At 45.3% G+C, this 12,519-nt stretch overlaps 2 protein-coding genes across 2 annotated transcripts; one reads left to right on the top strand and one right to left on the bottom strand.

The window, feature by feature from the left end:
* Positions 1-383: 383 nt before the first annotated feature.
* On the bottom strand, positions 384-3,502 carry CG8833 (uncharacterized protein). The gene is made up of 3 exons (NM_140412.2): positions 3,353-3,502; positions 1,896-3,293; positions 384-1,837 (listed from the first exon to the last, which is right to left on the bottom strand). Exons 1-3 carry the CDS (start codon positions 3,408-3,410, stop codon positions 435-437), a joined length of 2,859 nt encoding a protein of 952 aa, NP_648669.1. The 5' UTR covers positions 3,411-3,502; the 3' UTR covers positions 384-434.
* Positions 3,503-3,888: 386 nt separating this feature from the next.
* Positions 3,889-9,158, top strand: DCTN1-p150 (Dynactin 1, p150 subunit). The gene is made up of 4 exons (NM_079337.3): positions 3,889-4,043; positions 4,153-4,217; positions 4,282-5,700; positions 6,248-9,158. The coding sequence occupies exons 3-4, from the start codon at positions 4,351-4,353 to the stop codon at positions 8,693-8,695; spliced, it is 3,798 nt and encodes a 1,265-aa protein (NP_524061.1). The 5' UTR covers positions 3,889-4,043; positions 4,153-4,217; positions 4,282-4,350; the 3' UTR covers positions 8,696-9,158.
* Positions 9,159-12,519: the final 3,361 nt, after the last annotated feature.

A 12,519-nucleotide genomic window follows, 5' to 3' on the forward strand; every position in this document is an offset into this window, starting at 1 on the left:
AACGATCTACCTGGGTAAATAGCACCACCGAGGCCCATGTTAAAAAGATCCAGCGAATATCGTAGCATTGCTATACCTGTACGGATAAGTAAGAATCTCTTTGACACCATAGAGTTCTGATCGAGACTCGTACTCCCTCCCAATTCCAATTGATATTAGAAACACTACTGTTGATGATCAATCGCCTGACAGTCACAGTTACAGTTCCGATTTTACAACTATTTAAACCAAGATCAAAAGATCTTAAGATCTTAATAAAAACTAATGTCTCGATCATTCACACTTTAAACATCTAACTGTAAACTGTTTGGTGATAGCGACAGTTGTAAAAAAAAGCAATCCAATTTGACCAAGCCCAATGTTTAATTAACCAGTAAGTGATTGACTTTAAAATGGAGAGAAAGCCAATTTATTTTATTTACTACTATTTACAGTCAATGTTTGCTCTTCTTCTTCTTCTTCTTGGCCTTGTGCTTGGATTCTTCGCTCTTTTTCGATTTTTTCTTGGACTTCAGCTTCGATTTCTTAGACTTTTTCGAGCTGGAGCCCTTGTGCGATTTCTTGGGCTTACTGAGTTTGGATCTCTTGTCATTGTCATCAGAAGAATCGGATGATGAGGATTCGTTGCTAGAACTAGCATCGCTATCTTCGCTGCCGGATATGCATTTCTTTTCCACCCACTTTTCAGCTTTGCGCTTTTTAGGCGCGTGCTGCTGCCAAAGCTGTTGAAGTCTGTCGTCAATATTCGCCTCTGCCTGAATCTCTGGAGCAGCCGGCTTTTGAGGAGGTGCTGTCGGTAACTTTGGTCCATAAATATCCTCTGGCGCCACCTCAGCCATTGCCAACTCCCTATCGTTTCTCAGTCGCTCCTTTCGTGGTTTGTATGCGATTTTCAGTTTGCTTCCCTCGATGGGACCAAACTTGGTCGGTGCTGGTTCTTTGGCAGCATCCTTTATCTTAGGACTAAATAGGGAAGCAAAGATTCCTCTGGGTGGCGAAGTGTTTCTCAGGACATTTTGGGCGGCAGCTGAGGTGGTCGATGTTACGGGTAAGCCAAAAGACTCTTGCAGGATAGCTAATTTATCCTGCTCGGATAGTTCCGTCTCTTCCTCATCGCTGTCCTCGAAAATGCTTTTGAACAGGTCCACTTTCTCTGAGATGGGTTTGTTGCGGGATTCATCTACAGCCTGCTCCAGGGGAGTTTTCGGCACGAAAGTATGCTTAGACGGCTCTTCTTTTGTATTAGGTTTATCCTGTATCTCAGCTTCTGGTTGAGGAGCTGGTGGCGGGGATGGTGGTGTTTCTACCTTTTCCGGAATTGATTTTTCGATGTGCTTGGGAAAAATAGAGGGGGTTTCGAAGTTTGCTTTAGTGTTTACGGATGTCTCTAGATAATCAAATACTGAAATTTTTGCCTTGGCTTTCAGTTCCTTTTCTGGTTCCAGCATGGCACCACCAAAGGGCTCGGCTATATTGTACCGCTTGCACAGCAGTGCGGTGGGTTTCCACATGGTCTTGGTCCTCTCCATCACGATCTTTCGCTCCTCCGGCGGCTTCTCTTGCTGCTCTACTTTCTCTGCTTGAACATTGGCTTCCGAAACGAACCTGTCATTCATAAGGCCAACTAATGGTCGATATATCTTTGCCGCCTGAATAAACTCCTTCTTCTCCATCTCCCTATCCCACAGAGATAGTGTAACTGGTTGCATTCTCGCCAGGAACTCCGTAATTTCCTTGTCATCCGTAAGCTTTGATGATACGAATTTCTCATATCGCAGCTGCTTAGCTTCATCAGCTATAAAAGGTTTAAAAGCGCTTGAAGAATTCATAGCAGAAGCTGAAATAATTGAAATGTTATAATATAATAATTTCTAGGCACTGTAAATTTTGCTTACGCAAGTCCTTCGTCTTGAGGGCTGCTCTCTCTTGTATGGCGGCATTTGCCTCCTTTACTTCCTTGGCTAGTTCAGTTTGCTGCTCCTCGCCATTTTCGGTTATCACTCCGCCCTTGGTAAAGCCCTCAGTTCTGGCATTAATGCGTTCCATTAAAGATTTACTATGATCCTTAAAGGGATTTCGTTTTGGCTGCTCTTCCGCAGTCTTTTCCTCTTGTTGTTGCTCGCCTAAGATCTGCGCACGTTGATCCGGATTGAGATCGTGTCTTCCCAGACCAGACCGTTTGTACTCTGAGGCTGTCTCCAGTTTCTGGGCTCTTTCTTTGTCCATCGGTGCAAAGCGGCTTCGTCGCTGCAGCCAGTTTCTGGGCTGAAAATCCCTAGGTAAATCAATGGCATAAGGCCTCTGCAGCACTGCCGGCGAGTTGTCCTCACTGAAGCCATCGATGACATGACGCTGTTGGACATGCTGCTGCTTTTTTTGCTTGGGTTTCTTGTCCGCCAGGGAGAAATCGTAGCGGGTCATATCATCGCGGGCATATATATCCTCGTCCTCTTCCTCAAAGGCTCCCACTCCGAAGGCTTGACCTCGTATGGATAGTTGCTTTTTGTTAGCCTGCGCCTCCATCTCACCAAATAGATTGATGTGTTGCATAGGCTTGGCAGAAGAAGAAGACGATTTGGACAGAATGGGATCACGGTTGAGACCGGAGTAGCTCATGCCAAAGCGGTTCTCCTTGGGTGTGTAAAAGATCGGCTCGTAGTCGTCCGGAGCAAATGTAATATCTTCATCGTCTTCGTCCTCATTATTGCTATCTTCTTCTCCTTTGTTCTCTTTATTAGATGGTAGTCCCTCCGCGCCGTAGTGTTCCATAAGATACTGCTCTTTGGAATTTCTGGCCGTAGCTTGGCGCTTCTCCTTTCGAGTTTGCCGCGGGCCTACACCTTGGCCAGGTTTCCAGCCCATGCTTTTAAGTATTCGCACGGCCACTTTATCTCGAACCGGTCGTAGAAGTTGCTCCAGCACTGGAAGACCTGGTATGGCCCCGACACCCAACTCAGGCTGCATTAACTTGCGGCGCCTCTGATCAGAACGTTGCTTCTGCTCGTCCTCATTGGCGAACTCATCACGCGTGCGAATGCCTTGCGGTGCGATGCCAAACTCGCCCAGATCCTCCTGGTCCATAAAGTCTTCCGGTTTCAGCTGAGCCTTTGACGACGCCCGCTCGCCCCGCGAACTTTTAAAGGTCTGCGGCGTCCAGCCCTCCAGTGAGCCAACCGTGTTCCAGAAGCCCGCACTGAAGCCGCCGGTGAAGGCTCCATGGAATCTCCGCTTTCCATTTTCGTCCTTCACAATTTGATCCTCGATGGCCACTGGCTTTTTAGCCGGCACAACATCTGTAAAAGAGGTTTTAATGGTATTGGGAAAGCTGATAAATATTTATTACAGTACTCACCCTTTTGCAAGGCTGGCAGCGGAGTTCCAAATCGGTGTAAATGCTCCTCCTCGTCCATTCTATGCTACAAATTCCATATATTAGCGAAACAATTTGTTTGGTCTGGGCGCCAGTGAGTGCACACCACATTACAGATGACAGCTGACTGGAGTGTTCGCCTATCGGTCACGTTTTGCTGAAAACTGTGACCGGAACTTTAATACGAAATTATTAAAAAAAATTAAAACAAGAAATAAGCTAATTTATTGAAATACTAAAATACTAAAGTTTTAAAATTAAAAATAAAAAACTACAGTAATACTTTAAAAAATGTTACAAATTATGTTAATGTTAATTTTTAAAGCCGGCGGCTTACTTGTCTGAACTAAATTATTAAAATACCGTTTACTTAATTATTTATCAATCTGGTATTAAAAAAAAACTTGTGAAGAAATAATAAGCAATATTTCAATTACTATTGATGTTTAACTGACCATTGCAATCACGGCTTTGAGTAGCGATATTATTTGCAATCCGACAGGTGAGTTCTGCCATCTCTAGTTCAACCGCACGGTCACATTTAAGACATTGCAAATATTTTAGAGGAACTATTTCGTTGCAATTTTCAGCTGCCTGCAACGGAAATACAGTGCAAATGGTAAGCGCAACGGCGGTGACAAAGAAAGGCACACCTATCCGATTGGAAAACCAGGTAAATACCGAGAATAAGACCAGAACGGGAGTCGCGACAGACTGGAGCTACCTGTGCTGCCTGTATGGGTGACTAATGATGTCAACATTTTCTGTTTTCTCTCCTCAAGCCGACGGCCATTTTTGGCTAGCTAAGACGTGATTATTGGCCCGAAAGCACAAGAAGTGCAGCGCAGTAAGTAGGCTGGCATTCCGTGTCCAGGGAACCCGATAACCACAGCTCCATTCCCAACGAACAGCAATCATAAGTACATCAGTTATACCCACATCCTGGTCTCATACACGCACACAAACACAGCGAGAGCGAGATGTCCGAGAAAAACCTGAAAGTGGGCGCCCGGGTCGAGCTGACCGGCAAGGATCTGCTTGGCACGGTTGCCTACGTGGGGATGACCAGCTTCGCCGTCGGCAAGTGGGTGGGCGTCGTGCTGGACGAGCCGAAGGGCAAAAACAGCGGCTCCATCAAGGGCCAGCAGTACTTCCAGTGCGATGAGAACTGTGGCATGTTTGTGCGACCCACGCAGCTGCGTCTGCTGGAGGCTGCTCCTGGCAGCAGGCGCAGCATCGAGGATGTCAGCGGGGCTACGCCCACGGCTGCCCAACCCACAAAGGCGCGGCTGAGCAGCTCTCGCACCTCGCTCTCCTCCAGTCGCCAATCGCTGCTGGGTTCCCGCACCCAGTTGACCACTTCTCTGAGTGAACGCACTGCCTCCAGCAGCAGTATTGGCCCGAGGAAATCTTTGGCGCCGCAAAACAGCAAGGATAAGGAGTCCCCCAGCACTTCATTGGCAGAAGGAGCCCCAGCAGCAAGCGGTGGCAACGGTGCCGCTTCGCATGCCTCCTCCAAACGGGCTTCCTTCGTGGAGACGGGCTTCCTTGAAATTCTTAAGCCGCAGTTCACGCCTTCCCAGCCACTGCGATCGCCCTCTTTCACCATGCCCTCCAACTCCGGTGCTGAAGACAAGGTCGCCCTGCTGGAGGCACAGAAAACGAGCGCCGAGCTGCAGGCTCAGCTGGCTGATCTCACCGAGAAGCTGGAAACTTTAAAGCAGCGCAGGAACGAGGATAAAGAAAGGTTGCGGGAGTTCGACAAGATGAAGATTCAGTTTGAGCAGCTTCAAGAGTTTCGAACGAAAATCATGGGTGCTCAGGCTTCGCTTCAGAAGGAGTTACTGCGCGCCAAACAGGAGGCCAAGGATGCAATCGAGGCCAAGGAGCAGCATGCTCAGGAAATGGCAGATCTGGCAGACAATGTGGAGATGATCACGCTGGACAAGGAAATGGCCGAGGAGAAGGCCGACACGCTGCAGCTGGAGCTAGAGTCCTCCAAGGAGCGTATTGAAGAGTTGGAGGTAGATCTGGAGCTCTTACGCTCGGAGATGCAAAACAAGGCCGAATCTGCCATCGGAAATATTTCTGGCGGCGGCGATTCGCCGGGCCTCTCTACTTATGAATTCAAACAGCTGGAGCAACAGAACATTCGTTTGAAGGAAACACTAGTGCGTCTGAGGGATCTATCTGCTCACGACAAGCACGACATCCAAAAGTTGAGCAAGGAACTGGAGATGAAGCGCTCTGAAGTCACCGAACTGGAGCGCACCAAGGAGAAGCTTAGTGCCAAGATTGATGAACTGGAGGCCATAGTCGCCGACTTGCAGGTAAGCAATTAAGGATTAGTTTTCAATTCAAGTGCTCACTGCCCACCCTCAATTGGCTTACCCACATTCCGATGAAAAATTTCACGGCTTTTCCAGCACCTTATTGGCTTGCATTAGTTTGGCTTTCGTTATACTCTGCTTTTCTATATCAGATTAAACTGCCTATTAATAAGAAGATATCGGCTAAAAGCTTTATCAACTAGGCAATTTTAACTTATGAACTGTAGGTTTTCCTTGCAACGCTTTCTTTAATTGCCTAATTAAGTGCACACTTATTAAGCTGTGTTAACATCTCTAGGCATTTTTAACCGATATCTTTAGTTTACATGTGTAATATGTTTTGCATAAGGTCAATCTAAAGATAAACTTTTTCATTGCATTTCTTTTTGCCGGCCTGCCTTTAAACCTAATAATTATCGCGGTTCAAGGAGGTAAATTGTGTAATTTCAACTTTTCCCCTGCCAAAATTTCAATCATATTCCTGTATAGTTTCGTTTTTAAATTAAATTTAAAAACGAAGAAACTAAATATATTTATTTTGTCCCAGGAACAAGTCGATGCTGCACTTGGTGCCGAGGAAATGGTGGAGCAGCTGGCTGAAAAGAAAATGGAATTGGAAGACAAAGTAAAACTGCTCGAGGAGGAAATTGCCCAATTGGAGGCCTTGGAGGAAGTGCACGAACAGCTGGTGGAGAGTAACCACGAACTGGAGCTTGATCTGCGCGAGGAATTGGATCTCGCCAATGGGGCCAAAAAGGAGGTGCTGCGAGAGCGGGATGCTGCCATTGAAACCATCTATGATCGCGACCAAACTATCGTTAAGTTTAGGGAACTGGTACAGAAGCTAAACGACCAACTAACTGAGTTAAGGGATCGCAATTCTAGCAACGAAAAGGAGTCGTTGCAGGATCCCAGTTTGAAAATGGTCACCGAAACCATCGACTACAAACAAATGTTCGCCGAATCCAAGGCTTACACTCGCGCCATCGACGTTCAACTGCGCCAGATTGAGCTGAGCCAGGCCAATGAGCATGTCCAGATGCTTACCGCCTTCATGCCTGAGTCATTCATGAGTCGCGGTGGCGATCACGACTCAATCCTTGTGATTCTGCTAATTTCACGAATTGTCTTTAAGTGCGACATTGTTGTTTCGCAAACGAGAGAGCGTTTCCCACCAGTGGATGCGATTACCAGGGAGGCGGTGACCCAAGGCCATGCCGTCCAGCAGTATGCCTTCAAGTGTCGCCTGTTGCACTACGTCCACAGCCTGCAGTGTGCCCTTCACCAGATCCTCTACGGACTCAACAGTTGTCAACCGGACACACTCCTGAGAGCCGGAAGTTCCCTGCCCGAAATGGTGGCTCAAGAAAAGATAGTGGACGGTATTATCGAACTGCTGAAATCCAACCAGCTGGACGAGAACAGTACCACGGATAATATTGAGAAATGTGTGGCCTTCTTCAATGCCATGAACTCCGTACTTCTAGCCGGTGAACAGCTCCTCAACGAGATTCAGATGATCCGGGACTGCGTGGCCTCCTTGGGAGCAGCTTGTGAGAGCATTCTCAGCGACACGGCCATTGCAAAGGTGATCATTCAAGAGGCGGGCGCCACCAGCGATTCAGTGCTGCTGATCCAGTTCCTTAACGAGAACATGGAAAGCGTGCGGCAGCAAGTTAAGTTGATCAAGCGTCGCCTGCCAAGCGATCAGCACGTGATTAAGAGCGGTCTATCGCAGCACAAGGTGGAGGCGATGCGTGGTCTAGCCCAGAACATCAGTCGCATCATGTCGGCGATGCACCAGGCCACCAAGCAGTCGCTCGCCGCCATTGTTTCCACCATCGAGAGCGACAATGCAGCGGAGCACACTCTGCCCCAGGAGAAGTACTGGGCCCTGTTGACCGCCTCCTGCGAGCGTATTTACGAACAGGATGATCGCGGACCGACACAGAACTTTAAGACCTTGCTGGCGCAAGCAAACTCCGATCTTCAGCTCATTGCCCAACATCTTCTGGACAAGGAGTACGACATCATTTCTGCAGCCAATAATGCCAGTAATCAGCAGAAATCGGGTGCCCACAGCACGCCCATTACTCAGAGGGCGCAGCTAATCAAGAAACAACTGGAGCAGAAGAACGTGCTGGCCGCCACGCTAGAGAATCGCGAGGCGGACGTCAAACAGCTGAAGGTTGCAGCCAAGATGAAGCAGAACGAATTGAGCGAGATGCAGATCCGAAAGGATCTAGCGGAGAAGAAGCTAAGCGTACTGCAAAACGAGTACGAGCACGCGGTCGACAAGTGGAAGCAGAAGTACGAGGAAACCTCCTTGCAGCTGCAGCTTAAGGAGAAGGAGTTTGAGGAGACGATGGACCACCTGCAAAGCGATATCGATGCGCTGGAGAGCGAGAAGAGCGATCTACGCGACAAGCTGAAGCTGAACTCGACTACAGGCAAGGTTCAGCCCGGCTCGGAATCCCACTCCCCGCACAATATATCGCTATCAGGCAACACGTCCACTGCTCCGGGCATCAGCAATGTATCCTACTCTGCTCCTGCCGGCACTGCTCCAGTGGTGGCCGAGGAAGTGGAGTTGCTGAAGAACGCCTTCAACCAGGAGCGCAACCAACGACTGCGTCTGCAGGCACAGGATATGCGTGCCAAGTTGTCCCAGTTTGAGCCCCTGCATGTGCCTCAGCCACAGGATCAGCGCATAACCGCTTTGGAATCCGAGCTGACCAGGATGAAGCACGCCTGGGTATTGTCGCTGCTGCAGGTGCGCTCGCAGGATTCAGTGAATTCCGGTACACGTATCGACGCCGTGGCACTCCAAAGGCGCAACCAGCCAGTTCCACTCAAGGGCGAGATCAGCTCGAAGGCTTCCCAGCTGGCCTCCGACATCCTGACGGAGTATCTGCAAAGGAAACCCCATCGTGCAACTCACGGACAGTTCGCCTCCTTTCCCACCGTCGATGTGAAGCGCGTGCTGCAGATCTAAAAAGGATCGTGTATCGTGGCAATGGAATCGGGGTCAGGGGCAATCTGAATAGGATAGAATTTTATTTGTACTGCTAGCACAATTTCGGATCCCTCGCACAAGCAGCTTAGTCCAAAATCCAATAACACAGCTCCTCAAGACTCCCTGCTCCTGTGATGTGACCTAAACAAGTTAGCTAAACGAAGAGCAACTGAGAAATTATAATTCTACACTTAATTTATGTTTTTTGTATAAAGATTATAAACCTATTGTAAAACTAACTTTGTGTTTAACTCCAACAAAGCCTGTTTCTGATACTAAACTCAAGCGAACTAATACCGGTATTATCTATGAAGTCTATAGCAGGGGAGAACTATGTGAAAGACATAACTAAACCAGAGAAACAAATCTAATTTGCATACGTGAGAATAAATAGTATATTATATATTAAAGGTAAATATATTTTGCTGATGTTGTATAACTCAAACTGAAGTGGCATTTTAATTGGGATTAGGGTAATTTATAATAAAAGTAAAATTGTTACTCTATTGGGCTAAAAAAAAACAGTTAATTAATGTTCTTAAAATATAGGTGAGGTTTAGTGGAATAAATATAATTAAAGAAGTAACAAACTACCTATACCTACAATTTCTAAAGTATTGCTAATCACTTCAAGATTTACAAATTTCCTTGCTAAGCAGAATGACATTCTCATTTCACATCGTTTTAGATAATTTCCCTAATTTAATTTAATCACAATTGGCCAAGCTCAGTTTAATTTTCTAGATTCAAGTGGAAGACGTTTAAGCCAAGCAAAGAACCATAAACAAGCATGCGATCCACTTAAAATCCACCAGCGAAAAGAGAGTTTCGTGCTCTTAACATTTAATTTTAAGAGAATTTGTATTTTTTGTAAGTTTCATTTCCGTTCGCTTGCTTGCCCAACAACAAGTACAAACGCAATATGCTTCAATGCCGCTCGGTTGCAGCAACAACAACGGTGCTAGCAGCAATGACAACAACAGCTGCAATAGCAAGAAACTATTACATTAGACCAGGCCATAAACCATGATGGCCAAAATAGCCACCTCCCCCCCTCCACCAACCTGCCACTGGGCAATCAGCAAACCCTTCTGCTTGAAATGTAAATTGAAAATAATTTTCATTTTCTGGCTTTTTCCTTGCCATCGCCACTGCCCCTTTGACTGACCGACCGGGCCAGAAATCGGTGCTTCTTTTGACCCCATTCTGTGGCTTGACCTCTCGAGCTTAGGTTTTCTCATGGGGCAGCAAGAAATGAATAGGAAAACATTTGCAATTACAAATAACCACATTCTCCATTTTAATTATTAAAATAATTTTTTATATAAATAGTTACCGCAAGCCCTTTTTTACATTTATGTTTTAGTTTAACCAGCGTAACCTATAGCTAAATGGAATATAAGAATCTAAAATGAAATTATACGTACATATATAGATCTTAATTATATTTTTTACAATTTTTTTAAAATGTGAAGACTTATTCTGTCTTATAAACATTTTGCTTTCCGCAGAAGATTACTCACATGTTTTTTTTTTAATTTTTATAAAAAAAGTAAATAACGTATTGCTACACACCAGTTTAAAACCGCCTGATATTTTCGAGCTAAAAAATAGTTATAAAAAACAGAATACTTTTTTGCTGTACATTTGTGGTGCGGCTTCTGATGTGTGTCGCCTTGGTTGCGGAGCCCATTTGACCAAAAAGTCATTCTCACGCCCAGCTTTCGGCCAGCATTTGACCTTTTTACGGTAGTTTGTTTATGGCCTGGCACTGGGTTTTGTAATACGGTTGCTGTTTACCTTTTCGGCCATAACACTTTTTTTTCTTTTTTTAAAGTGGGCTCGAGCGCAACAGGCGGCTTTAAGCCGGACTTCTCGCTCTGCTTGCAGCGACCGCCAAAGTGACAGATCCTTCACCAAATCACCAGAGTTCACCACTGTCACTGACACACATATCTGGTAACATACCTATTCTTCTCCAGCTCCAGTTCCAGTTCCACATCCAGTTTCAGTTCTTTTTGTCGCCGCAGAAACCAAAACTTTTGACCATAAAACGCCCGGTAATGCCCCAACTTGTTGCCGTTGACTCATGCCGAGCGCTAAAAACAACATAATTATTGTACATATTAAAGACTTGATGTATGTGCGCACCAAATTGTGGACTAAACGACATGTGGTATACCCTAAAAAAAAAACAGATTAATTCATTAGGAATTTACTCGTAATCATTATTCATATAACGTATGAAACGTAGAACGTATGCATGTTGTATAAACCAGAGATTCCTCTAATGGTATGATATATGATGGTATATATATGGTATATGATATATGTTTACTCCCTTATCGAACAGATATGTTAAAGCTATCAAACTGATAAGTATATTAAAACTGATAAATATTTCAAGGTGCATAAATCGATTGAATTGTTTATATTAGCCTAACTACGATGGCTTGACCAAAATCACTAATAATTAAATGAAATTATAAATTGATTAAATTCGAATACAGTTCTCGAGGTTTGTTTTTCATTCGCTGTAATCCTTCAAGTGTAACAAACTCCATGGCCAAGTGGAATTTCTATGTTATTTCTGATTTGCTTGGAAAAAAAAGTGACACCAACATGCCAGAAAAGTTAATCAACCTCCCATAAGAACAACGCAAAATAAAAAGAAGCAGAAGTAATTAAACAAAAAAAAAAAAACTGCGATACAATGCAGAGCAAGAGCAAGACCGAAACCAGTTTAGGTGGGCTAGGTGGCTATGCTATGGTACGGATCGGTATGGTAGCCGTGCCCCAAGATGGATGAATGGATGGCTGGAGTGCCGAGCTCAACAAGAGCGAGAGTGTAAGACAATAAGGCAGCTCAAGAACACTTGATTGCAGGTGAACTGCAGCATGGAAACCGGAGATGAACAGAGCCACGAAGAATTCCAACCAGATGCCCCACAAATGTTCAAAGGAAGACACGCCACTAACCCTTCCTCATTAGGCAGTGCGGCAAAGTTATAGTTATAGATCGATCTGCGCCGGAAGCACGGAAGTTTCACTCACTGGCCAGCGAAAATCAAGTAAAACACAAAAAAGTTAGTTACGCCTGGTTAGGCCATCATCCGAAAGCTCAATTTGGTAAATGGCCAAACAGTAGCCCATACAGTAGCCCAACATAAACAAGCGGCCACGCAACATCAACATTATGGATGGATCTGAAGGCGGAGACGGTGATGGTGATGGCGTTGGCCACCAAGAACAATGGTCTGGTGTCGGTCTGAAGCTCATCTTCATCTTCACTTGGCCCGGCCACTTGAGTGTCTTATTGTGCATGTTGTTTGAGAAGTTTGGCGCTGGGCGGTGAGGAGCCGGCATGACTCTGGTTTAGTACCACGCACTAGACGGTCTGACCATGTCTACGGCCCCCTCTTTAGAAATCTTCCTCACTTGGATGCACTGGAAACATTGGGGTCACATACTTGTACCTATTTTCATTTTCAAAAGCAGAATGTGCTAGAAGTATGATTATAGGGTATGTGATAGAATATTTCATTTTCATAACTGATTTTCAGTAATTAGTACTGATCTCTAAATAAATTTTAAAGATACATTTACTTTGAGCTGTATAATATATAGATTAAATTCAGATGTTAATGAAACAATTTGAATATTTTTTACAGCTTGTAATTACTTCCTTCCGGAGCACTTTAGCTTTTTAACATAGACCATGTCTACGGCCCCCTCTTTAGAAATCTTCCTCACTTGGATGCACTGGAAACATTGGGGTCACATACTTGTACCTATTTTCATTT

The sequence above is a fragment of the Drosophila melanogaster genome, chromosome 3L (assembly GCF_000001215.4).
Source record: "Drosophila melanogaster chromosome 3L".
NCBI classification, from domain to species: domain Eukaryota; kingdom Metazoa; phylum Arthropoda; class Insecta; order Diptera; family Drosophilidae; genus Drosophila; species Drosophila melanogaster.

Coding starts and splice junctions, on each gene's coding strand:
- CG8833 (NM_140412.2), bottom strand. CDS start 3,410: ATGGACGAGGAGGAGCATTTACACCGATTTGGAACTCCGCTGCCAGCC. Junction 3,294..3,352: donor GCTGCCAGCCTTGCAAAAGG/GTGAGTACTGTA, acceptor CCTCTTTTACAG/ATGTTGTGCCGGCTAAAAAG. Junction 1,838..1,895: donor CCTCAAGACGAAGGACTTGC/GTAAGCAAAATT, acceptor CAATTATTTCAG/CTTCTGCTATGAATTCTTCA.
- DCTN1-p150 (NM_079337.3), top strand. CDS start 4,351: ATGTCCGAGAAAAACCTGAAAGTGGGCGCCCGGGTCGAGCTGACCGGC. Junction 5,701..6,247: donor CCATAGTCGCCGACTTGCAG/GTAAGCAATTAA, acceptor ATTTTGTCCCAG/GAACAAGTCGATGCTGCACT.